This window comes from Merops nubicus, unplaced genomic scaffold (genome assembly GCF_000691845.1).
Source record: "Merops nubicus isolate BGI_N331 unplaced genomic scaffold, ASM69184v1 scaffold10323, whole genome shotgun sequence".
In the NCBI taxonomy this organism is placed as follows: Eukaryota; Metazoa; Chordata; class Aves; order Coraciiformes; family Meropidae; genus Merops; species Merops nubicus.
Genome location: NW_008600965.1, coordinates 53,327 through 80,131, shown reverse-complemented (window position 1 = coordinate 80,131; position 26,805 = coordinate 53,327). Strand labels below are relative to the sequence as shown.

The 26,805-nt window shown below is 43.8% G+C and overlaps 1 protein-coding gene across 1 annotated transcript in view; it reads left to right on the top strand.

Annotated features, from left to right (window-relative positions):
- TMTC1 (transmembrane and tetratricopeptide repeat containing 1) overlaps positions 1–26,805 on the top strand; it is an 86,054-nt gene that overhangs the window by 39,212 nt on the left and 20,037 nt on the right. Inside the window, exons 7-8 of the mRNA XM_008937842.1 lie at positions 3,140–3,304; positions 11,382–11,495. Coding sequence (XP_008936090.1) covers positions 3,140–3,304; positions 11,382–11,495 — 279 coding nt within the window. The remainder of the gene's footprint in view (positions 1–3,139; positions 3,305–11,381; positions 11,496–26,805) is intronic.

The window sequence follows — 26,805 nt, the reverse complement described above, 5'->3', positions numbered from 1 at the left end:
GCATGACAGAGGATGACATTCCTTGATGATCTGCGGTAGGAAACTGCTGAAGTTTTAAGCCAAATTAACGGGTTCTGAAAATAAGAGTACTTGCCTACTTCATGCTTTCTGTTCTTTTTCCTTCTTTTCCTGTCTTTTGGGTTCCTGTGTGCTTTCGTGCAGGTCCATTGACTGTAGGCTAGTTAGACTAGATTGTGGCACAACTACAACTCAATCCTAATGTTGTTGCAATTAGCTCTATCTTACTAAAATGTAAATCATGCTTCAACCTTATCTTCTTCAGCATCACTCCTTTTAACCTTACCCTTAGGATCACGCCATTAGCAGCTTTGTGATTTGGGATTCCAGTGTGTTAGCTATGTGATTTTCTTCCAGAAGCCATTTGGGAATCCATTTCCCTCTGTGTTCATTCTTAACTGCTGAATCCAGTAGTCTTGCTGCCTTGCTGTGTGTGGATCTAGACCCTGAGTTTCTTACCTGTTTATCCCTCAGGGAGTTCTGTGGGCTTTTCAGCAAGATACTTTGGTTTCTGTTGTGTCCCTGTGTGGTGGGTAGAGCCCTGGACTGCAGCTTTAATGTCTTACTTGCTAGGCCCCTGTCAGCGGAGCAAACCACTTTATTGCCATGTTTCATGTTCCTGCTCTGCAGGAGGAAAGTTGCAGCAGGTCTCCTTTAGCCACCAGTGGAAAGTGCCATGTGGAGCTGGCATTGCTACATGCCTGCACTGTGTTGGTGCCCACGCAGCTAGGGTGGGAGCTGCGGTCCGAGATGAACCCTTGCTCCTCTGTAGCGCCCGGCTTCTCTCTGTAACTGTTGTGGCAGTAGGTCAGGACGTTGTGGCAGATGTTCAAGAATAACCCCCAGAAGCAGCACCTTTGCAGCGGCTGTGTAAGCTCTAACGTGGTGCTGGCTGTGCCCTGGACAAACAGTGCTGTTGCTAAGGCAGAAATTCCCAAGCTCGAGCAGGGGTTGACATAAATCCCAAGACACTGACATTTTTTGCATTTTTTGTTTTCTGGATGCATTCATGATTCTGTAAGAAAAGGCCTGTTCTTGAAAATGTGAAAGTGTAGGGAATTTCCTCTTAAAACCGCCTTGTGCTAAAGCAATTAAATAATGTTTGTGTCAGGTAATTACTTCCAAGGGAAAGATGAAACTGCTGAAAGGCAAAACAGCAGAGTGAAAACCGTCTATAGGTTTCTGAGGCATTGCTTATTGGAAAGGGAGGTGTCATTGCCGAGATTAGCTTTTCAGAGGTTTTAAAGTAGAGTTCAATAGCTATAAAGGCCAGATTGTTTGGCACCAGCATCTTCGTTTGTAACTCTAAATGTCTGCTTGCAGTTAATGTAGGTGCAATAAACATGTGTGCAAGAGAATTCATGGGGAAAAAAAACCAGTGCAAGTGCCATAAGAAATGTGTTGCAGCAAAATGGAAGCATAGTTAAGTGGGGAAAAAAAGATGTTGATACCCATTTCTGAAAAATGGGAGAACTCTAAAATAACAATAAAGAAGTTGTGAGTGGTTGACAGATCTGATGTTGTCTGTGGATTTTCCTATGTCTATACTTCTCTGTGTATTATATGGCACCTGTACTGGACCAGAGATAGCACCACTGCCTGGTGCTGATCAGTGTGTACAACAGAGGCTTTTATTCCTCAGTACAAGCAAGAATTATTGTCCCTGTTCATCCTTAGGAAGCCCAGGCAATAGCAAAGTGCCAAGCTCTCCAAGAAGGCAGAGAAACTGTGCCGAGAAGCAGACTCACAGCTCCTCAAAGATGGGATGTTTTTCTTTTTCTGATTTCCACATTGACTTCCATCCTATCATGTGCTTGCTTGCAAGATCACCTCAGCAGGGGAGTTGTGCTCTTTTTTTTTTTTTCTTTTCATAGCAGTCTCACTGTAAAGTTGCTTAAACTTCTTGGTACAGACCAGGAGGGATTGTAGATCTCTAGCTGGAGCACGGGCAGGTGCAGAGAGCTGTCTACCTCCAGCCTGCCCGAGTTCAAGTGTGAGATTCAGCTGGGGTTCAAAGTGTGCCAGTGTCTGGGGAGAGCTGCTCTTTTGTCCCTCTGTGTTGCTGGTCCCCAGGTGTTATTCCAGATCCTTCTGCACCCTTTTTTCTTCAGGGGGAGCTGCCTGGACTAAGATAGCTTTCAAGTCTAAAACTAAATCAGGTGCTAAGTAACTGCATTGAAGAGTTATGGATAAGCTAATTAAATTCATTGAGCAATAGGAATTGAAATTCCTTTTAAAAAATGCCAAGTAGAATTAGTGGTATACTAAGTACAGCAACTGAAAGCACTCAATTTCCAGCTCAGAGGGGCATCATTGGAAGAATTAACATAACACTTGAATTAAGGCAAGTAATTATTGAATTGATTTAAAGTTACACAGGAATAAGTCTTCAGTTCAAAATGCTGTTCGTTTCAAAGAAAATGCCTCCGTAGTTATACAGGGAGAGCCATGGAAGTGCCTGGAGGGTGGGCACTGGAGAAGACTTTGTGTGGTTTCATGGAAGAGCAGTGAGGAAGCTCTGCTAGCAAGTCTCAACTATTCTGGACTGGGCACTAGAGGGATGGGCTGGCCCTGATGTAGATGTGCAAAACCCATGCTGGGACTCCTCCTGCCTTTTGACACGGCCTCTGCCACCCACTGCTGCTGCAGCGTTGGCTACAACGCTCGTTTTCCTGCCTCAGCTTTGCCATTTGTAACTAAAATCAGTAGCAGCCACCACTGGGGTTGTTCAGAGACCGCCTTGTGTTACAATGCTTTTCACCTCCATGCTGCTCCAGTAGTGCTCAGTATTACTGTTATTACATGATGCTTTCTTAGCTTGCAGTTCAGAAAAGCAGCTGCCTTCCGTGGGCTGGTGTAAGCTACCATTATGCTGGGTGGTATTATGTACACTACTGTACTTCTGGCATCCGGGGCTATCATTTAGATTAATTTGGAAATTGTGTAGTGACTTCAGGAAAACTGCTGTTGAATTGGAGTTTATTAGCCTGGAAAATATAATTAATCCCCAAACCCCTGTAAATGTGTAATAAATGCAATACTGAATGGTCTTGCATATACACCAGAGTACTGGAATATAACATTTGATGCCTTTTTCTGTTCTTTTTTTTTTTTTCCCCAGTATGGGGTACTGCATCCTTTTTGTCCATGGTCTAAAAAAGCTATCTACATGGTTAAATAAGTGGAGAATTGCTGTTCTGACCCTCTTTGGTTTACTGCTGCTGCTCTTCTCTTGGAAGACCGTGAAACAGAATGAAATCTGGCTGTCACGAGAATCCCTTTTCAGGTATGAGTGACCACGGAAAAACACTTCCATTTTTGTATTTTTTAAAATATGTTTGCTAGGTGGAATAGTTTTCTTCAGCACTGGTCTTGCTGTGGATGCATTGCTGTGATTAACATTTTGATTATTATAAAATAACACCTACTTTCTCTTTTCTGGCAACATTGCAAAACCTGGTGTCAATACTTTATATGCTTATGTACAAACCTTGCTTCTGACTGTTGCATTTTTAAGACACGCTGTTTTAAAATATCTTCAGTTCTGTAGATTTACCAATAATGTAACACTTCTGGTTTTAAAGACATATCAAAAGTTTGTTGCAGCCCTCCAGAACAACATAGTAACACTACTGAATAGATCGAATTTTCTTTAGCGATGTTCTTAATGACAAAAATGTAATGCCATGAAGTGCCAAACTTAATGTACCATATTTCATTTGATTACTCTTTGCCAAACAGCTCTCTTTACAACCTCATTTATGTATTTTTTGCACTGAAACAGACTTTCATTTTGTGTTTTGCTAGCAAATGTATTGCATTTGCCTCCAGCTGCTTTCAGCAGTTGTCTAATTGTGAAGTAATTGCAGAAACGCAGGTGATCTGCACATGGGTTGCTTAGCTTTATTTTCTAACTTATTGGCCAGAGCAAAGTTTAATCTATGTATCACTAAAGAGTATGAAATTATTTTTTACATGTACCATTCGGTCTTCAGGAAACAGTGTTGAAGTGTTTGGAGCTCTGTCAGTGGGACTTTTTTTAAAATAAAAAAAACAACTCTGGAATAGGAATTTCTTCACTCTGACATGACTCATTGCCCATCTCCCTGAAACACTGCTGTTCAAACAACAGGAGCCGTGGTGACCGGTCTGGGCTCACACAGCAATCCCTGTGAAGCACACCCCCAGTTCAAACTCTTCTGGCTGGTGGTGGCCACCCAGAGGAAAACGGGACACCTTTCTAAGTTAGATGACTCTCCTGTTGAAAGGGGGGTGGGAAGATGGCAATTCCATATGCCAAGCTGCAGGCATCATCTGATACCATGTTGTCTACTGTTGTGGTCACCAGTGTTTAAGAACGATGACATTGAACTGGAGCAGGTGACAGGAGGACATCTCCTCCTACTAAGGAGCACTATTGGGATGATATGGGGTGACAGGGGGGTCTGTTGCAGAAGAGAAGGGTAAGGTTATGTCTGCTTAGTTGGATGCAAATAGGATTCTGTCCATTTGATGTTTCTTCAAAGCAGCATGACTGCCTGCAAGCCAGCTCCAATTCAGAATCCATGTCACTGCTTCAGTGCAGCACTGAGCTGGAGCTGGTACACCATGCCTCAAGGTAGGGATTTGTTGTTGCCTGGGGTAGTACGCAGGGCTGGGTGGCTTTGCTCCAGTTGGCTTACTCTTCAGCTCACATCTTTTGGGGACAATTCCAGGAGAGAGAACTACTCTGGGCTTTTGAGTAGGAGGCGAGAACATAGGCATGCTCTTGGTGGGTCACCTCGTATCATGGCCTGCCCCTGAGGGCTATCAGCAGCAGATGCCTAGAAAAGCAATGTAAGAATGGGGCCAGCAATAGCGATGCTTCTCTCCAGTCCTTTCCCAGCTTGCAGTAATCTGCAGTTTAAAGACTTCCTGAGTTGGGACTTACTTGCTTTTTTTGCTTTTAACAGCCTCTGAAGGACTTTTTTTCCATTAATGTCTTTGACTGCTTTTTCATATCTATTTATAGTTTTGGCTTTTACAGCATCCTGTGCACTGGGCTCTGTCATTAAATTACACAGTGAGCACACTAAGATTTCCCTTCTGTGTGCTGTGAGCCTTCTACCTGATCATCTTGTCTGGTGTCCCCTAGTTCTAGTGTGCTGAATGAGTAGTGAGTAACCATCTCTTGTCCTCGGCCTTCCATGCCTTTACCCTTATGCCCTCCCCCAAGGCTGTCTCTTTTTCATACTGGTTTTCAGCTCTCCTCATATGGAACCTGTTCTGCATTTCTGATCCTGCTTGTCGTTCTTTGCTGGATGCTTTCAAATTCTGATCCATCCTTTTGAGAAGACCAGAATCACCTTTCAAGAGACATGTACAGCACAGTAATGTAGGACTGCTTTTTGTTTTCTGTTCTCTCCTACTAGTTCCTGATCTTCCACTTGCCTTTTGTGTCCTCTCCTAAGCACTGGGTGGCATTTTCACATCACTGTCCACATGAACTCAAAGATACCTATTGTGAGTGGAAGTGTCTGACTTATACACATCAATCTGTATGCAGATTTATGTAGATTTGGTGTGTCTATACACATGTTCTGATACTCAAGCCTGTATCAAATTGCATTTCATCTGCCATCTTCTTGCCCAGTCTTCAATACCATCTGATCCTTCTGTGACAATTTTTAGTGAGCTTTAATTCCTGCAGCGTGATTCACATCAATGTCATCAGCATACATTGCCTCTCTGTTTTCTCCCTTTTCAAGATCCTTTGTGAACATGTGAAGCAGCTCAGATGCCACTGCATGTCACTTGGGAATCCTGCTTGCAGTCTTGTCCAATTGTAAAAACTGTTTACATTACTGTGCTATTTGCTTGCTGTCTCTCAACTAGATATTGATTCAGGAGAGGACTTTCCCTCTTTCTCCATGATGCCTTTAAGAAATGCCAAATCTTTAGTGAGGAATTCTATCAAAAACCTTTTTGAACATTTAAGTACACAACATTGATGCATGTGATTCTGACTGGCTGGGTTGTATTTGTATTTTCATAACAGCTTTCCATAGTTTCAGTACGATGTACTTGTTGAGCCTGTCAAAGAACAATAGATCTACCCAACTAACTTCCTTTTGCAAAATACAGAGTTAATTCTTCTCTTTTGGGTTGTAGTTATCCAAAAGTTTGCTAGAACTAGTCTTTATTGTGTTTTTCCCCAAATCACCTGGAGTGTAATTCAGACTTGCTGGTCTGTAGTCCCCCTGATGCCCCCTGGAGCCAAGTGATGTCATATTCATCACCTCCCATTTCTCTAGTGCCAGCCTCATCTACATACCACAACTAATAGCAGCTTCAGGTCTCATTTCCTTTGGATAATACTACAAGGCCAAATGGATTTATTGGTGTTGATTTGTTTTAAAGCCTCTTCTACTGCCACTTCAGTTTGAGACAGTGCTTCCAACTTGCCTCTGTAAGGAAGGGCTTTCTGTAAGGAAAGCTTAACTTCTTCTTAAAGAAGAAGTTACCTTGTGGCAACCTGCTTAGTTCCCCTCCAGTGAACAGTGGTACAGATAATCCATTTAGCTTTTCTTCCATGGACTTTTCTTTTTCAAGCACTAGTTTTAGATCTCCGTCATCTATTTGCCTTAGGGGATCGTTGGCAGGTTTCCTATGTTTGATGTATTCCATTATTAGCTTTGATGACATTAGCAAGTTTTTCCTTAAATCTCTTTTGGTCTGCCTAATTATGGTTTATGTTTAACTTGCTGAACTTGATAATCTTTTTCCTTTTTCTTTCTGTAGCTGTGGTGTTCAATTTTTTAAAGGGTGTTTTTAATTTCTCATAGTCTTTTTTACTATGCTGTTTAACTATGCTGGCCTTTTTGTTGTCCTTTTAAGATCTTCTTTGATAGGTGTTATACATCTCTAGTGAGTCTGTAATAGGTTAGGACTCTTCTTGTTGGTGGGAAGTGCAAAAGAAGAATGGTATGACAAGAAGATAATGTCATCCCAGGAGTGGGAGATCTCCTTTTTGGGGCAGGAAGAGGAGGCTATATATAGGCTGATGAGGAGAGGAGGGAGAAGTGGATGGAGGCATGTGCAACAGCAATAAATTAGAAAGGACAGAGCAGGAGGAGGAGGTGATAAGGAACGGTAAAGAAGTATGAAGGAAAATAATAAGGAAACAGAGCAAATCTATAGATGTGGGAAAGAAAACATAAATCAACGTAGTTGGTAGTCTCTGCGTGTGTTGAATTTTTTTTTTTCCCCCCAAGAAGTATGTGCTGAGAGAATCTTTACTCCCATTCCTAGTTCTTCATTCTTCTTTCTCCAGTTGCTGCTTTAATTAATTTGCTTTTTCACACCTCTTATTTTTTTTTCCCTTCACCTCTACTTTCCATTGCTTGGATGTGTTCCTTCAAGGTTGATCTGTCTCGATTTCAGAACAGAGACCTGTTCTGCTATACACGTTTTTCTACACTGGTCCAGGAGTTATTTGTATACTCAGCCTGTTACCAGTTTTCTACTTGTACTCCATTTTGTCCCATTCTCAAGGCTAACCTCTCTTCATTGTTGCACAGCAGCACCGCTGCCATCTCTGGGCCATCCTTACTCTGAGCCTCTAGACCAGGGGACAGGTTTTCTGGATGCAGCAATCCCACCAGGGTCCTGGCTGAAAGAATCCATGTAGGGGAGGATGCTGCTGTGTGAGGAAATGAGGCATCGACACATAGGTGCACAAGCATATGTGCAAGGGCTGAAGGATAAGCAAGTGAACCACAAGTAGTGTCCAGATACATAGAGTTCTAGATGTTTTAAGACACATTATTCCAACAGATCTCTAGAAGCCCTAGACAGTTCAGTTTGTCTTACTGTATTGTTAGGTGGTTGGGAAGAGCTTATTTGCTAAATATTTAAGGAGCTACAGTATAAAGTGAATGCATAGGCCAGGAGTTCAGGCTCCACAGGCTCCAACTGCGGTCAGTGTTAATGTCTGAAGCCAAGGAGAGGGAGGTGAGGACTGTGGGCTAACCTCTACATCCGCTGTACCAACCTTTTCAAGGCTTGTCAAGCTGCTGTGTTTCCTGCTACTCCTGGAAAGCATCTGCGTGCACTGCCCACGCTTGTGACAGTGCCCAGGAATGCTCAGTTGGTAACCAGCAAAGGAACAGTATAAAAGTGGCACTTCCTTAGACAACAGTTCTCCCTCCCAAGCCAGGTCTGCTGGCTTCAGTAGTTTCCCAAAGCAGCCCAACCCGAAAGGTGGCATTCACTGCTGTGTTGTTAATTCTGACAGCTAGCTCAGCTGAGGAGAGCAAGTCCTATTGCCTTTTGTGCATCTTCTACAGAACAGTTTCCTGTGGCCCGTTGTTGGTGTCTGTGAAATCAGTACAAGGGTAGGAAGCCAAGGAAGGCCATTGTTTGTGTCATCCAGAGAATCATTTGCTGTAAAGACCCTTTATTGATGATAATAATTCCCAAAGCAGAGGAGACCCCATTTTCAAAATGAGTGGCTTCATTTGCTTCTAAACTGAGCACTTTTTATAGGGAAATTGCAGAAAATCAGTGAAGTTTTGCCCTGCACCCAGTCGCTTTGCAGAGCAGAACATGTGCTTGGGGAAACAACAGGGGACCACAGAAGACTTTTCCTAACTGAAGTGGGATTTGGGTAGCGTTGGTGTTTGAGGTTGGAAAATACTAGTGGTATTTCATTTCTCTGATTTATGGCTAATAGGCTTTTGCCTTTCCATGGAGAGGAAGTGTTATGTAAAAGAGTTTGCCTATTGTTTAGTTTCCATTTATATCATTACTACTGTCGTAGAAGTCAAAAAGGAAGGAAAGTCTCCATAGAAGTGACGTCTGATGTCGGCGGGCTTGTTTGCTGGCTGGAGCCAGATCGGTTCCACAGCTTCCAGCAGACCACGTGTGCTGGGCTGGGTAAGAGGGAAATAGGAGAGTTTTGAAAAGCACACTGGAAAATTAGACTGAAATTATGAGAGGCTGAGGGCTTGCGGGAAGCAGAAATGGAAAAACATTGTGTTCTGCTTTGTTATTTATACTCCACCCTTTCCTGCTTGGCTTTCATTATGCACATTATTGTTTCCCCTGTCAACGAGCAGTGTTCCCGACTGGTCAAGAATCAATTAGGGGGAGCATTTGCCTAAACTCTCCTAAAAATTCCCCTCCATGTCCAGCGCTGTGTTTGCTGCTGCCCCCCACGGCACCGAGACTCAGTCACTGCTGTCTGCATTTGCAAAATGAAACACCCCCAGCCTGTGCAAGGAGAATAAATAGGTCAGGGATGTGAGCAGTGGGATGCAAAAGAGAGCATTGTAAGAAGCCAAACTGATTTCTGCCTTTCCTTTTCATCCCCACCTCCAGCAGAAGCACGCAGATGAAAGAAGCTTTATTAGTGACATTTTAATCCAGAATTAAAATATTTAAACATATGCCTCTTTAATGTTAAAACTGTATCTAGCTAGGACTGAAGTACTTGTGCATATGTAATGTACTCCTCACTGCTAATTCAGTTTGCTGGGTTTCAGCAGGGGCTGTAGCAGAGCCAGCAACTCATTGCATGTAGCTCCAAGAGAGCAGCAGCTTTGAGTGCCTGTCCATGTGTCTGCCTGCAACGCTGGCGCTGATGTAATGAAACCCTCTCTGTATAAGAATTAATATTCCAGTAATGCCCAGAGGTTGTAAGTGTGTAGTTAATAGCTCCCAAGGCCAATGGAAATTAACACAGCCGTAGCAGTCACACATTACTTGCTGCTGGTGCAGTATATCTTTGTGAAAACTAATATAGAAAATCATTCTCTTAAGAATAGCATCAATTAACTGATTTAATTCAGCGATTAGTCACAAAATGTCTTATTCCTGTAGTGCTCCCAGTAAGTAATGTGGAAATACCTGATGATTAGGGAGCTAAATGCAAGGTATGTTTTTAATTTCAGGAGGCAAACTGTGGCTGTGTTGTGCTGAACTCTGTAAGACAGCTGTGGGCAAAGCTTTGGAAGCTTTCACAAGCAGGCATTAGCGATGCTTGATACTACTGGCTACAGATAACCAAAAAGATCTCATCTTTGCCACTACAATTCTCCAGCACCATTTTAGAATTAAATCCCCAGCAAAGGGCATCCGCAGCTTTCTCGTGAGAGAGGGTGTGCACCCTACTGTAGGGGCTGTGTGCTGTGCCATCTCATTATGGTTAACTTCTATGCTCACCAAAGTTAAACAGGAGAGACAGACAAGGCAAAGCAAAAAGGCTTGGGAATTTCTTAATCCTTGCTTTTGCTACCTGAGGTAGGAGCGCTGGAGGTGATGGGGGAAGAAAAGAGAGGAACTGGCAGGAATCTGCTTGTGAGTAAGAAACAGTGCTTTATCTGGCTTTACATTGACAGATTCATACACACTTATTTCCCATTACCTCAGAGAGCCCCTCTTTATATGCTGGAAAAGATTCCCCCAATAAACGGAGTGCTGACTTCTCTGGGTTCTGGCAAAGGAAATGTTTCCATGTGTACGTGCTCCCGTGATTTCTTTCTCTCTTTAACCTTGAAGCAGCATTTCCTCTAGCTGTGCAAGGTGTACCTTGCTTTCTGTGCTCTCAAGTAAATCAACATATGCTTGCATTCTTTTGTCTTTGTGCCCTTGTTGTTAATTCCAAAGGTTGATTCCAATCTCCACATGGCAGGGAAAACAAAGGCGAGGGATAGGGTGGCTGTGCAGCCACATGTCCTCAGTCATATGTTCTAATGCCAGAGTGTAGGGCTTGCCAGCTAAGGGCGAGAGTCCCATTAGCCCTCACCTCCTGGCCATACCCTGCTCAGTGCTGAGCAGTGCATATGTGCTGGGTCATTGCTCAGAGTACACTGTGCATCCTCTCCAGTGGCTGATGCATATAGGAGAGATACCTTCTTTCTGGTACCTGCAGCTCACAGATTTAAATCAAGATTTTCATAAGGTGCTTCATGATACTAAAGTTCAAGCAGGAAGCTGGTTATGCCTTTGTTATGGAAAGTACTACAGGCTTTCCCTCTAAATATTAGCATTTTTAGGGTCTTTTCAGTTTAATAATTCAGATGTTGAAAAACAACAGCATCTGGCCATAGGGAGTGTTGCAATGTTGGTGATAGAGGTGCCTGTGGTGACAGTGGCCAAAGCAAGTCGAATTGCTGCCACACATTTGTGTCTGCTCAGGGCACGTGGTGTACCAGCGCATGGGGCAAGCATGGGTCGTTACGTGGAGCGTGTTGGCACAAGCGTGCAGGAGGTGACAAGGCGCTCAAAACCCAAGCAGACTTTTCAGAAAAAGGGACTATGAGAAGAAGGTGGATCTCAGGGAAGGTGGACTAACACTGCCCTGCTTGTGTTCCTCTTCGCAGCTCAGGAGTGAAGACGCTGCCCCACAACGCCAAGGTGCACTACAACTACGCCAATTTCCTGAAGGACCAGGGCCGTAACGTCGAGGCGATCTACCACTACAAAACTGCTCTCAAGTAAGTCCCTGGTGGGGCTCCAGCTGTGTGGTGCAGCCTGCTGTTAGCCCACCCTTTCTCACCAGGCATAGGGCAAGTCATCCACTCCTCACCCCCATCTCCCAGGAGCAACAGCTTATGGAGGCTGGGAAAGTTCCCTGGCACGACGTTTGTCATTAAGTGAGGTGGCTTGGCATCTCTCCAGCTCCATGTGTGTGTGCACACTTCCAGTATATGAGATAGGACTGTTGCCATAGCTACAGATAGAGCAATGAGTTGTCATTTATGCAGCTAAATGTATGCTGGTAAGCAGGAGGTATAGTTGTCATAAATGCATTTTCAGGTTCCTGGGCCATTTATCTTAGTAAACTGTTGATGGTGCATGCTTGGAAAATGCCAGTGCTGTAGCCATCTGAAGTGCAGTAATAACAATAGTACTTACTGCTTGTATTGAGGCTTCTGTCTGCAGAGCTTTTGCATCAACACTAAAATAATTGATCCTGAAAATGCTCCTGTGCAGTAACAGGATAAATAGCGTCACTGTAGCTCTCTGCAGGGGCAAGCTGAAGCAGGAGGGTGAATTACCTTTCCCATAGATGCATGGTCCATATGGGCCTGGGGCTGGGCTGTAATACAGGACGTCTCTGAAGGACCCTCCTGAGCATGCGTCCCTGTGAGCAGCATCCCTCCACTCACTGCTTCTGCCAGTGCTGTTCGTGTAGCTCAGCTGGGGCCTTGGCTGCTACCCACTGCCCAGGCAGTGCTTGGTGCAGCAAGTAGGTCTCCCCATGTCCCTAAACCTCTCTCCTCTGGTCCTGGGAAAGCAAACATGGAAGATGCAGAGAATGTCTTCAGGAATAAAAGCATGTGTGGGAAGGATGGACAAGGTGAGGAGTAGCTCTGAAAGACAGCTCAGCTCCATAGGGCATGTCAGGAGGTGCAAGAAAGGTTCTTTCCTGACATGTGGTGTGGCAGGAAACTCCAGAAATTACATCTGTGTTTTGTCTCCTAGCCAGCTGACAGACTTATAGCATAGGTTCTGCAAGAGCTCCTAACCCCCACCCAGGTTAAGCTGGGAGGACAGAAGTTCATTGTCACTGAGGAGGGCCTGAACCTGGGTGAGGGTGATTTTTAGCTTTTTTGAGCAGCATCCTGTTTTATCATGCTGAGCATTTAGGAAGTCATTTAGAAAAACCTCCATCCTATTTTTTAATGTTTCCAGGAATGGAAAACCCAGCACAACAATCAATAAATTGTACTGAAGGTTAATTACCTTGGCCGTTGAAAATGTCCTTGTTTACTTTTAGTCTGATTTGTTTAATGTCAGCTTGCAGTCATCAGATTTGTTTACACCTTTAATACCACTGTGAAGATCCCATTACTAAAAGGCTGTTTTCCACAGAGTGATCAAATCCTCCCTTAACCTGCTCCTTGATACAACCCACTGATGTAGCTGCTGGTGTTTTCAGCATTATGCAAGGTTTTGCAGTCCTACAGTTGTTCTAGTAGCTAGTCTCTGAACTTTCTCCCAATTATCAGAGAAACCCATTGCAAGTTAAAAAAGAAGGACAAGCAAAAATTATCCAAGCCCTGCAGCGAACTTGTTAGTAATCAGAGTAATGTAACTGCTCCTACAGACATTGCCTCTGCTTGTGTAAATGGGTTTTGCTGACAAAAGATTTTGCTTTTCACTAACTTAGCAGCACCCCTCTATTATAATGTTGCCTTCTCTCTGCAGTATATCAATTACGAAAGAGTCTGTTTTGAGAACTGTTTACAAACATTTCTTCAACTTTATTAGATAGGAACGTTTGTGCTGATTGTATTGTTTATAGAGCATCTGAAGCCCTTTGGGCTTTGGAACCACGCAGAATCTCACTGCTCTTCTCTAGGTGCTCAGTATCTCAGTAGCAGTGGTGCTGGTGCTCCACTTGCTTCAGTAATTTCAGGATTAACTGGCACTTCTGAAAAGTGAGCCCCTGTCACTGCTTTGCGCATTCACTGTCTGACCTGGCAGTGCAGGCCGGGAGCTGGGAGTCTCCTGCTGGCTCTGTCACTGGGAAGCTGCATTACTTTGCCCCACCACCTCACCTCTCTGCACTTACGCCTGCCTTATTTTTAAAGCTTCTTCCCACCCTTGTCATAGGGAAATTATTTGAGGCCTGTGTAATAAGCAATAAAACCGTGCAAGTAAGAAGTATAGTGTGTTCTCCTGTTGAGAAATACATTTTGTGTTTTCCCTTCAGATGTACCCCTTCTGAAATGCTTGAGGTTGTGTGTAGGCCTTTTATCCTCCCCTAGGTGCCTGTGCATGATGGCCACGTTGAAACAGTGGAGAAGGAGGTGGAGGTGGGACAGGCAATGTGATGGTGGGTATAGTGGAAGACCTTAGACAGGTATTGTAGGTAAGAACAGATTTCACGTCCAAGCTGTTTACTCATCCTCACAGACTCCAGCTGTGCAATCTCTGCTCTGATTGTAGACCAATTACTCTATAATTAGAGAGAAGGAAGTAGTAGCTGTAATATCCTGACCAGATTTTGATGGTTCAGGGTATTTTTGGCCCTGGCCTGACCTGAAAATGGAAGAACAGCTGGGAAGCTGAAGCACCACTCACTCTGTGAAGTTCCTTATCAGGGAGTAAGTGGAACAACAGCTCAGGTGCTAACACAACAAGCTTCCCTTATTTCCTCCAGGTACCCCTCAGTGAGTGTCTGCTCTCTGGCTGAGTCTGGGTGGGTCGATGCTCCCCAGATTATAGAAACCACCAGCTACTCAAGAGGCTTTGCAATCCAGTGGCAGCACTGTCAGAAGTACAGATCAAAGTATTGTATCTGTCTAGTGCACAGTGAGCAGATCAATAAGGGAATTAATAAGGAAATGGAGTCAATAAAGACATGGGCTGCTGCCACTGTTGCCTGGGAGGGAGCTCCTGGGAGGTAGGAGAGGGAGAGCATCATTGCCCCATACCAGCTCCATCTGAGGCCTCGTGGATGATGGGTCATCCGTCGTTCCAGCCCACTTCTAAAGCTTGTGTTACAGTGTAGGTCTGCTTGAGCTCTGGTGAATGACTCTGTTTGCTAAATAGAAGTGATCCTGTCCGTCCGGACGGAGCTGCTTGAGCTGGTCGCAGTTACCATTCTGCCAGCGTAACGATGCATTTGCTACATGCTGCTTTTCTGCCAGAAGTGCTGGTTGCCATGTAGCTGTTTAGCAAAGCGACCCATTGCTCCTGTGAAGTAGGCAGGTGATGTAGCTGTAGCTGTGGAGAAGGATGTTGAAATGCGCCCGGGTTGCGTAGTGAAATAACAGCAGCGGAGACGAAATCCCGGGGAAGCTGATCCCTGCTGCTTTCCTGCTTCCAAAGGCAGGCAGGATCCTTTGCTGGCTCGTGATGGTGTATCTCTGTTAGCTCCATGGCAGATAAATGATGGAGAAGAAGAATGTATTTTCTCTGATGGTGAAACTGCAGGGCAGGTTTCCAAGGCAAACTAGGCAGTTGATCCCAACAACCACCTGTTGATGCCGTTGCAGGTGGCCTGTCAAAAACTTATTCCTCACCCCAGCCCAGGGACCAGTGACCGAGCACCCTGGCTTAGGTAATTGTTGCAATCTAATTATACTGTCTAAAAGAGAGAGGAATGAAAACTGACATGAAATACAAAAATTGAGAACAATATTTGAATTTGAGAGGGGAAGAATAAAAAGGAAAAAAAGTTCTGTGTGCTTAAAAAAAGCTCCTTCTGTAGATTGTGTTGGATTGGAAGCAGAGCCCTTTGGAGATGCGAGGTGAGTCACCCGTAAAGCAGACCTGATGAACAGCTGGCACTCTGCAGTTGTAGCAGTAGGTTATAAACCTTTCAGCTTGCCTTCAGCGAGACAAGAAAAACACACTGCTGGATTAGACTGCTGTGCCTATTTGCCTGACATACAGTAGTGTCTCCAGGAGATAAGTGGGGTTTCTTCTGCCTGCAAAATGTAAAGGCCAGACATACTCTGTCTGAGATGCGAGTTGACCAAGACTGCTCTGAAAGCTGGCCTTAGCATCCTTGCTGCTGCTTCTGCTGCAGATTGGCGGCTGTTGATAGGAATTTCAGAGACCTCCTGCTCATGGGGATCAAATGGTGCTGGTCTTATCTGAAATAAAACTTGTCTTGCCACCCTCGTGTTTGTGAGTGAGAATATGAGGCCATGCAACCTCATACAAACGTGACGAACAACTCTGATGTGTTAATGAAGACATTTTTGCTGTTGTTGATAGTTACCAAGCTTTTGTCCTGCTTCTCCCCAGCCGTGTTTCCTTGACGTTTCTGCTGAGACTTTTTATTGCTCCTCAGCAATGCACATGAGCTGACATGAAGAGAGGATAGAACAGCAGATCCTTAAAACCCATCTGATGAATAGTCATTATGTCTTTAATAACCCTTTTAATAATGGGGGGTGGGATGTGGGGTGGTGGGTTGGTGTGTGTCTGTGTGTGAAGGAATTGTGCTACAATTGTACATGTAGCTTCCATGCTACAATTGCACTCATTCAAAATTTTAATTCCCGAAGCAACTCTGTTTTACCACGTATCTCTGTGTTTGTTGCCAAGGCTTTGCTTCTCATGGATGGCAGATCAATGGGAGCCACAGCAGGTGAGGCTGGAGGAGGTTGCTGGATTTCTTGCTGGAGCTGGGTGAATAAACCTGCTAATAATAGTTCTGTGCTATTCAAGCTATGTTTCTGTGCCTGGTAAAAGGTCAACATCTAAAAATTCATGTTTGTACCTTTGAATATAAAAAATACAGATTTACCCTTAATTAAAAAATGTCAGTAGAGTATCATGGTAAAGTTAATAGTGGGGGAGAAAGAGTTATCTTTGTGTGAAGGCAGATACTGTGACCATCAAAAGATAAAAAATGGTCAAATTGTAACAGGCTGTTGGGGGTGACAGGGAGACTCAGGTTGGCCCTGCAAACATCAGTTACCCCAGGGCAACCTGGAACTACTCCCTGGGATGCTGCTTTTTCCCAAGGAAGACATGGGCAAATATGTGAACTGATCTTACCATCATTACAGAGTCCTCCAGAAGGTATCCACCTTATATGTAATACTGTGAGTTCATGGGCATAAACTCACTGGTGTGTGTGCATGGGAGTGCACACGTCTGCAGTGTGCCTCTGTGTGTGTGTCCATCAGCAGGTTCACAACCACAAGCTTTCCTTGGACTTTGCCTGCCAAACGCTGCTGACCACACAGAGTGGGAAGGGGGACCAGCCCGCTGTGCAGGAACCTCCATTCCCCCTTGGGGCATGTTCCAGAGAAGGGGGCCTCTGAGCAGCAAGCAGGAACCCTCAGGCTTGCTTTCTTTGCAGCTCAGGGAGCTACTCTGGTGCTCAGCCTTGACAGAGAGGAGAGAGTGGGTCAGGAGGCAGATGAACCAGTGTGAAAACACTTGGTACTGTGATGTGTGTGGTCTGGCTCTTGCAGGGCTTGCAAATATTACAGCTGAGGGTGGTGCTCACAGCACAGAAACTGGGAATGCTGGTTTGTGGCATCAAGAAGTGTCATGAGGTCATGCCCATATATACTGGGTACTCGAATGCAGGAGGAGGGAGGAGGAGGCAGTGTGGGTACCGTATCCGTATCCCTCACTGAGGGAACAGAATAGCTTCATAACATCATGGAATGGGTAGAAAAGAAGGAAGCGAGGCTGCTCTTTTTCCTCACTCCATTTTAGAAATAAGGTCCTAATGCTGTAAGAGAGACTCAGGTTTCTTGCTAAGCTTTCCCACACACCTTCCTGCTGGGTTTTTATATATCTTAAATCAACAGTATCTGGGGTTGTTTAAATTGAGTTAAATTGCACTCTCCGTGCAGTAAAAAAATTGTGTTCATAGAGCCCTTTATGTGTGTGCGCGTCTGTGTGTGTGCCTTGAAAATGCCTCTCAGCGTGGACTGCAGGTGGCCTTGGATACCATCTGTGATTTATTTCTGGAAAGAATTAAAATACCAGCACCATTTGTTAGCCTGTTTTTACAGTGAGTCAGAAATGTGCAGTGCTGCTTTGCCATGACTGCCACGGCTGCATTTGCTCCTGAAGCTGTGAGCGCCTTTCTGACACTTAATGTTACTTAGGTCAGGCCCTCAGAGCAAGCCCTCTGGTTAGGCATTTGATGAAACATCTTTGTAGAGACTTCACATAATAGCCTGTGTTAGTGGATGATACAGAACTGAGGCAGATCACATCCAAGCAGCTGGAAACTTCTTTGCATGGTGTTCTTCTGAATCACACTTCTGACAATGAGCTTTTGGGGTAATTGGTACTCCTGCATACCTATATGGTGGCTGTCCTGAAGCTAGATAGTTGTTGAGTGATTTAATAATAATTGATGGCTGGAAAGGCTGCCTGATAATTTGAATCAAGGACTTAACACAGTGCATGGGATGATGGCCAAATTACTTCAGCCAGGGTAATTTATTTTTGAACCTGTTCTCTATAAAGTGCTAATCCATGCCTGTTTTAGGGTGTGCTCCACCTCCGCTGAGTTATTCTGCTTTTTAGTGGCCAAATATCAGTCAATAAAGGCACTTTTGTTTCCTCAAAACCCAAACTAGTGGAAGTGCAACCCTGAGCCCTGATGCAGAGGGAGGATGTGTGCAATAACAGCTTTGACAGCAGTGGAAGCTGGACATGCCTGCTGAGATGGACTGATGTATAACTTGCTTCTGGACGCTGGTATTTACAGGCAGGGTCTCTTCCTAGACTGTGGCTTCTGTCATTGTATTCAGGTCTTTCTACACTGTCCCTTAGGGACTTGCAGGCTTTTCAAATGCATCTTTATGGAGAAGAGCCCCACTAGCTATGAGGATGACTGCTCTATAGCCCTTCTTGGTGCTGTTGCTCTGACTACTTGCATACCAGGGACTGATGCTAAAAGCAGGGGAGATAGACAGTGCTTCAAAAAGGAAGCTCCAAAGTTGTCTTACTGGGACAAGGTACTTGTTTTCTTTTTTTTTTTTTTTCCTTTTTTGTGAGCTATGCAGAGAGAAGCTTATGGCTGTATTTTGCAGGCATTCAAGTAAACTTTCCACTTTTGGTTAATGAGAACCTCAGATCCAAGGGCTAATTACTTCTTCTTACAGCCACTTCTTTTTCAATAGCCTGCTGTCCTTGTCTTTATGAAAACTTTGCTCAAAGAATGACCAGGTAGCACTGATTACTGTCATGCTAAATCATCAGAGACTTGCCTTTGGTGGTCCTTACCAAGGGTCAGCAGAAAAATTTGTTCCCTGTGCACGTCTGTCAAGGATAGCCTTGAGACTTTGTGTGAAGGTTTTGCAGGAGTAGTTAAGGCACTCTGCTTATCCCCAGACTTTTGAATGACCCCTTTGAGCAATTTGGGTGGTGCTGGAATGAGGCTGCTTTGATTTACACCAAAGACTGAGGAAACCCCTAGACATCCCTGAGACAGACGTGATTGCGGGTGGCAGTATGGAGCTGTACAGCTTCCTCCAGCATCTGTGAACTTTGGGAGATGACAGGCGTGATTTCGCCCCATCTGCTTAGTCGAGATATATGTTGTTATTTCATCCCCTCATGTAACGGTTTGGTTGAGGAACCCACCCAGTTGTCTCCTGTATGCTCTGGTATCCTTCTAGTTTCTGTGGGCTCTACGGAGGCGCTGGTGCTGTTTGCGCTGTCTGTAAGTTGGACGTATTGTGAATTATTAGTCCTTTGTTGGGCTTGAGTGGGTCCTGGGATTTTCAGGACTTACATGGATCCTGCATAAATTCTTTATGTGAGAGCATAAGCAGGCAGCCTGGTTTGATAGCCTCGTGTTGCCTCGGCACTGCACGGAACATGTGAGTTTAGCAGGAAAGGCCTTAGTTATTTACATTTAGCTGTGACATTGTTTGACTTAAAATCCTTTTTCTGTCTTCATCTCTATCTCTTAAGATTCTACCCCTGCCCAAGTCTGAAAATGTAAGGAAAATTCATAAGTTGTAATGTTGTCTAATGTGCTACAGGCTTGTTTTTTAAATGGCATGCATCAGGATATCTTTGGGGTGTTTTTTCCTTAACTGAGGTCAGGCTCAAAGAATTCATGGGGCGTTTACAGATTAAATCTATTCAGCTTCTTTTTTCCTCACATCTCTGTCCTGGAGATGTTTCTCTCCATATCAGGGTACAGCACGGCTGCCATCCCTTCTGCTCTCCCCATCAGCCTTGGATGCTCACCCTGGTAAAAGGGTTTGCTGGCAGTAGGGCACCCGTGGGCTCCTGTTCCTGCCAACCAGGCTGCCAAGCAGGGAGAGAAGCTGCACAGCCAGGACCTTTCTTCCTTCCACCAATCCCTGGCTGCAGTTCAGCACTTACTGTTCATACCAAATTGGCCTCTGGAGCTCCCAGCTGAAATGAAGATCATGCTGTGCTGGCCATTGAGTGTAGCTGGAGGTTGTCATCACTGTAGAGGGCTTGTGCTGTGAGTGGAGAGGCAATAGTACAGAGCAGGGAAGTTTTATTGTTGTCACTTCAGTGACGGCGTGTGGAGACCTTGAGAGACAGGCGCCCCAGGGCATGTGGAAACATGGCAAAGAGGAGTACCATCTCCATGTCCACGTTGTAGGTGCTCAGCGCCAAAATGTGGATGACTTCTGCCCACTAGAAGGTAGAAGACATTTGAGGTGGACTGAGGTGACCAAGACATCTGTGAGGGATGCCCCTGCCCTTCAGCAGCAGTGGAGGGAGGACACCCTGTGTGGGTGTCTGAAATAGTTGTAGGCACTGATGATCAGGCACTGCCTCCCGCTGACTTCCTGTGCAGGGCTTCCACCAGGGCCTGACTCAGTCCATGTAAGGAGCAGTGAGGACCCTAATAGGACCTGCAGAACTGCTCAGGGATGTTCTGAGAGCCCCTGGCATCATGCTTGGGTGGGATAGCTCCCTGTCTTATTCCTAGCATTGTGTCAAGCCCTGAACCAGACTACCTCGTAGCTGAGGATGTGGAAATGGGCGTGATGTAGTACCCGACACCAGCAGACAGCACTCTGGCTGCTCTGTCATGCTTTCACTGAAGAAGATTATGCCTGAGACTTTCAAAGGAACACAAAAGCATTAGATCTCTCACTTGCCTGACTTTCAACAGGATTTCCAGGTTGGTATTTTTTTTTTTTTCTTTTTAAAAAAAAAAAAAAAAAAAAAAGAAGGTAAAAACCCCAGCCTGCCACAAACCTTCTGCCAAATTGAAAGGTGTTACCTTTGAGGAAATGTTGATGCAACTACTAAACCTCTTCAAGCAAAACCAGCTGCTGCTTAATATTGCAGGATCATCTCTCCTTCTATAAAAAGTATTCAAATGCTGCAAATTGAAAGACTTTTTGAGGAAGACATAGGATCTATCTGTGTGACCTACACATTTCCCCATTACATAGAGCAGCTCCCAGAACAAGGTACCAGGCTATTGTGAGGCCATGGCCAGAGTTGCCAGCACAGAATTGTTCCCCATAGGATGACTTGTCTCTGAATTACATCAAGTCAAGTTATAATTCAGCCTGACACAGAGCTTTATTGAGAACTTACGTAAATTCATAAAAATGAGTGTGATGTAATATTAAAATTAGAAAATTGGCTTGAATTCTATATCAGAGTAAACATAAAATGGGCAGTATAAAAATTTGGCACAGGTGAAACATTATTCATGTAATATTCTTACTTTTGTTGCCAAAATGATGCCAATAAAATGTTACAGTATGTGTTGCAATGGGGCAAAACATGCCTTAAAACCAAGTTGTCATGCTGCCAGCAAGTAATTGGGCTTGGGTAATTAAGACCTGTGTACTTAATCTGGCTGAAGTGAGTCCATGGATGCTGGATGTTGTGGTAGGTTTGCACAGGCTCTGGGTGAGCCAGGAGCAGCAGGTAGCAGGGAGTCATCCTGCAGTACGGAGGACTGGGGAGAGGAGGTCTGTCCTAGGGCTCATCAGCCCCTCTTCTTCTTTTACCATGAGAGAGGCACTGATTTCTCACAAGGGTGCAGCAGTGGTAATTAATCCAAGCTGCTTCCAAGGTGGGATATTCCCTGTGAGTGCTATGTTTAAGTGCATTCTTAATCAAAAGATGCATTAACAAAACCCAGACATGCTGGATCTCCCCAGCTTGATGGTTTTTCTTTCTAGCAGAAATGAATATGCTTAGAGCCCCTTTGAACACTGTGCAAGATGAAGGTGATGCAGACAGGTCTTTTCTCTCTCCTGGTGCTGCTGTGGCATGGCTGTTAGGTTAATGACGGCCAATGTTGACTTTAAGGACTCGTGTTTTAAGACACTGGGAATGAGTTTTTGACAGGCTTGTCACTGATGGTTGGAGGGGGTCAAAGGGCTAGGCACGGGCTGGGGCATCAAGGAGAGCCACTCCAGCGTGTGACATCTCAGGACTGCCCCAGCTCTGAGAGCTGACTCTGGACTGCCTTCAATAACCTCTTTTATCATGTGGTGGCTGCAAGGACCTGCCTGGACCTCTGGAAGTCGGTGCTGCAGCCTTTTACATGCTGTTTGGGGTAGTTTCCCAGGTTAGTCTGGCCTCATGCCCTGTCTTTGTCTGCCCTTGTGCAGTGATGGCTGTGCAAAACTCACAGAATGAACGCTCTTTAGAGCAAGTGGGGAGTTGACACACTAGTGCCTTTTGCCCCCTGAATAATTCTGGCACCAGACTAAGGGCTGTTTAAAGGCAGGACTGCAAGCAGAGATTGCCAGTTGTTTAAGTGGTCTCTCTCAAACTGAATTAAAAGAATTAAAATTCTTGGTGGATTATAGTTTGTAGTCATGACAACAAATTCCCTCCCTTTCTCTTTTTTTCTGGAATTATCTTGTAGTTCAGATATGTTGCCAAATAAAACCCATCAAATTTTTTCTTTTTAAAACTAATGTTTCAGGTAATAGCAGCATTAAACAGCAAAATCAATGGCCATCAGCATTTTGATGACTGTATGTTTTATACCTGGTATCTTTTTGTGAAACCGGACTGTGCAAGTCAATAAGGCTTTTGTTCAGTGGTGTTAGAGAGAATTTTGCTAGCCTAAAATAAGTGGGGATAATTACTAACAGGAGTTCTTGTGCAGTGTATACCTGTAATAGTTAAAGGGAAAGATGCTTAAATTTATTCTGACAATTGCAGATACAGCACTGGAGGAATCATTTGAATTATTCATTCTGCAACAAGGAAATATCCCACTTGTCTTCTCTTTAGAAATGAAATTCCAGTCTGTTTAAAATATATTTTTATGGACTGGTTTAGCTTTTTTTTTTTTAAAGTAATTTTGCTGTTTCAAGACTTCTATTATAATTACCTGTGAATGTAGGTTTTTAAGGAAAACTCTTCTGATTTCTTGAAGAAAAGAGAAACTGATTTTTTTTACATAAACTGCTTCTTGTAGACTAAGTTTAATGAAATTCAGCTTTCTTTCATAAATAATGCAGCACTTGCATTTGATTAGATGAAGCCTAGAGGAATTTCTACCTAATCAGATGCATAGCAAGAAGGATATTGCCTGCAGACTGTTACCATTATCAGTGGAGGTGGCGAGAAAAATACAGCTCTGTGTGTGTCCAGATAGAAGCTTTGTTTTTTTTTTTTTTTTCATGAGAAGTTGATAAACAAGGTATCTATGTTCCAACAAATGATTCTTTGCACCTCAGAGTGTTCTGGCTATTTGTAAAACAAGGTCTGGGTTCTGGATACTGTCATTACTGTGGTGTGAAGACACTTCAGGTTAATTGGAGACCTTCTTGTCCTGGTGATGTGTTTCTGACCCTTCCAAGAAATAAGTACGTGTGGGGAAGAGACAATCTTTGCACCAGAGAGCTTATGGTCAAAATAAGCAAGGTATACATTGGGAATCATTGCAGCCAATTACAAAAGTCTTGAATAACAGGACAAACCTCCCAATAACATAAAAATGGAAAAAAAATTATATGTGTGACCATTCATTAAAATAATAGATCACATTTAAAAAATGTGATCACACAAAAAGCAAAACAGTTTGCAAATGGTGTATCTGCAAGTTTTGCAGAAATATTTTGAGATTTCTTCAATAGATGTTGCTTTAATTAGTTAGCTATGGTCAAGTGTTATGATGCTCTGTAAATCCAGCCACAAGGCTTTGTTCTACTCTGGTTTTGTCCCCAGGAAGCTGTTGTTAGCACTATTGGGTGTGCATGAACAGAGAGTAGTTTGAATAAGGCCATTAGTCCTTTAGTCATCATCCATATTAATAAATAAAAAAGGGCCTGGGCCCCATTCTCCAGCCCTGAGGCTGACTGGCATAAATTGACCTGCAAGTGTTCAGTAAGAGTCAGCATCCTCTGAGGCACAGCAGCTGAGCCCAAGCTGGCTTTTGGGACCAAATCCTGGTCTGGGCTTAGCCCTGAACCACTCAGGGAACTCTCTGAAGGTGATGTGGAACTGTTAGGGCTTGCATTAACAGTATAACAGCATGGATGGTCAAGTGCTCTGGCTCTGAGTACTTTCCTGGAGGTGGTGCTCTCTTAGGGCTTAGTTATGCTCTCTGATGAACCCAGTTGAGTGGCGTCTTGCTTTAGCATTGTAATAAAGTAATATTCCAAATAAAACTGTAAAGAACTGAACCCTAATGGCAAACCCCAACACCACTGCCCTATCTTACTCTGCTCAGATTTCTTTTCAGATCTGTAAAACTGCAAATGTTGGAAGTTCTTCAGGCTAGATGCTAAGCAGGTTTAAGCTGACAAGTTGTGCTATCTAGTTTCTGAGTTTTTGCTTCTGTTTCTTGGAAAGGGCAATGAAATGTAATGAATAAATGTAAAACACAAGAAATAGAGCCCAGGATACATGGAAGACGTGCTTGTATCCTGGAATCTGCTGTTCAGGGGTTTTAGCACTGAGCTCAGAAGTGTCTTTATGGAGCTGCTGGTCAGAACTGTGCAATTTAAAGGTGAAATCAGTTCTCTTATTTAATCTTGAGTTTTCATTCCTCTCCAAACCGGTGCAAGCAAATCTCCCGTGCCTAAAATGTCATAGGAGCACTAGAGGCCAAGAACAGAATTAATTTCTGAAAGTTTGAGAGCAAAACTGTCAGGTATAGGGCTGTAAAATGTTAATCTCTTTCTGACTTTCCCAGGGATTGTCTGAAATACTTTTGCCCACTCATAACTCAAGCAGCTTCATGTCAGATATCAGAACTGTTTTTATGTGTGAGTACTGACAGAAGTAGTGCACAGCATTTATCATAGCCAACTGGGAAAAAAAAGCCTCAAAAATATAACTCCCAGACCTTTTTTTGTTCCAAACCAATGTGAAAATCCCGTGGAAGAAATTGGAAACAAGGCTGAACCCTCAGTCATTTACCATAAGGTAGATAGAATGTTCTTTGCTCAAGATCCTGATCTAGGTATCACACAGAGCTGCATCCTAAGTGCTGAAGAGCAAGCAAGCTTGGTCCTTCCCACTGTTCCCCTGCTGTGGCTGTGGAAAGCATTTCTCTCAGCCTCTTTCAGCTGGGGAGGCTTGGTCTTAATGACCAGTGGATTTTAGGGCCAAGATCAAGACTCAGCACTGGACTCTCATTACTATCTGGTCTTCTGCTGATGCTTCTCCAAGTGCAGGGAATCTCTCACATCTGGAAACACGTCAGGCTCACTGAGTAGCTTCAGTGATGGAAAGTGATACTATTTCTATGCCAACTGCTGTCTCAGCATGAATTTCCTACTCTTTGCTCCTCTTTGACAAGACCTATTAGGGAACTTCAAAAATCACTTGAGCGAGGAAGGTAGGTAGTGTGGGTGAATGGAGACAGAAGTGGTTACCTCTGGGAGATGGGATGCTTCTCTGTACAGGAGGAATGTTGACAGAGTCTGCAGTTGTTAGTTGTGAGTGGTGGTTACTATATTTATCTTTTGTAATTATTATAAGCTAAGCTTTAAAAAACATACACAGCTTCTGTACTGAACATACTTCAGCAATCTCTCCTCAACTGTATGGCTTTGCAATCCTTGTCTGCTGGGCTTGGTCTTGGACAGAAAAAGGTCTTTGGGGCTCTTCTCTTAGTTGTAGGAAGCATTCTGGGTTTGTTACCAGTTCATGTCCATCTTGCCTGGAATTCCTTCGTGCATTCCAGCTTCACCCCCTAGTAAGACCTTGCCAAAATCACTTATGTGCTGTGGAACAAAAATGTGACTGATACAAATGTTCCAGCAGTGTATAAAATGCTAAATTATTCATGGTACTTAAGCACAGAAAATCCCAGAGCTGAACTGACGTAATGAACAACTTCAGGAAAAAAAAAAAACAAAAAACCACCATGGAAAGCCACAGATTAAAAACAGTTGCAAGCTTTAGAGTCAGACTGTATTATGGAGTCTTAATCCCTTTTTCCTTTAAATGACCCTCCTCATGCTGTACCTTGGGCTTTCATAGCCAGCTGGCTTTAATGTCATTCTCCACATCACTTTCCCATGAACAGGGACCTAAGGCAAAGAAATGTCAGATATTTGTCCCCATCTGAAACAGAAGATCTGCAGTGGCAGTGGGATTTTTCTCAAACTGAAGCCTTAACCATGTTAAGCTGCTTCCTCCCTATCACGAATGAAGTGATCAGCTGGAGGAGCCCAATGGGAAAGCACCAGTGCCCTTTTTCATACCAGAGTGTCAGACATGCTCACACAACTGGTCTCCCAGTTTGCCTGGGACCTCTGTGGGTTACCATCATAGATTTATTTCTTTGTTGTCATGAACCTTGGTTTTCACCCGTCTGTGACGCAAAGGGTTCTGGATGCTAAATCTTGCCCTGGATCCCTTTCACCTTCGGAGTTCTCTGGTGAAAGACCTACAAACCAAAATATTCATGTAGGAGCAGAGCTTTGAGAATTTAATGAGCTGAATGGACCATGATGTCCTTAATTTGTGGAGAATTTTGACAGCAATGTGCTGGGCCCAGTGTGTAGTGTTATAACTGAAACAGATAGACATAAAGTTCAACAGATCAGATAAAGGAGAACAGAATGAAGTGATAAAAAAAAATACAACTAGAAGCTTAGGGAATCCACACTGTTAAACAGTCTTCTCCAGATTTTTCTTACCATTTTGCTTGGTCCTGCAAACGTTGTTCAACAGCTGATTTCAAGTTTCCCTTTGCACTTTATTATCACTTTTATCGTGGAAAACTGATTAAAAAACAAACAAATAAAATACATTTAAAGAGTGTTGTGTTGGTTTCTGTGTATGTCAAAACATATTTCCATTGGAAACATATTTTTGACAGAGCACTTCTTGCTTGTTTTAAAAACCTTCTGAATAAAGACATTCAAGTTGCTT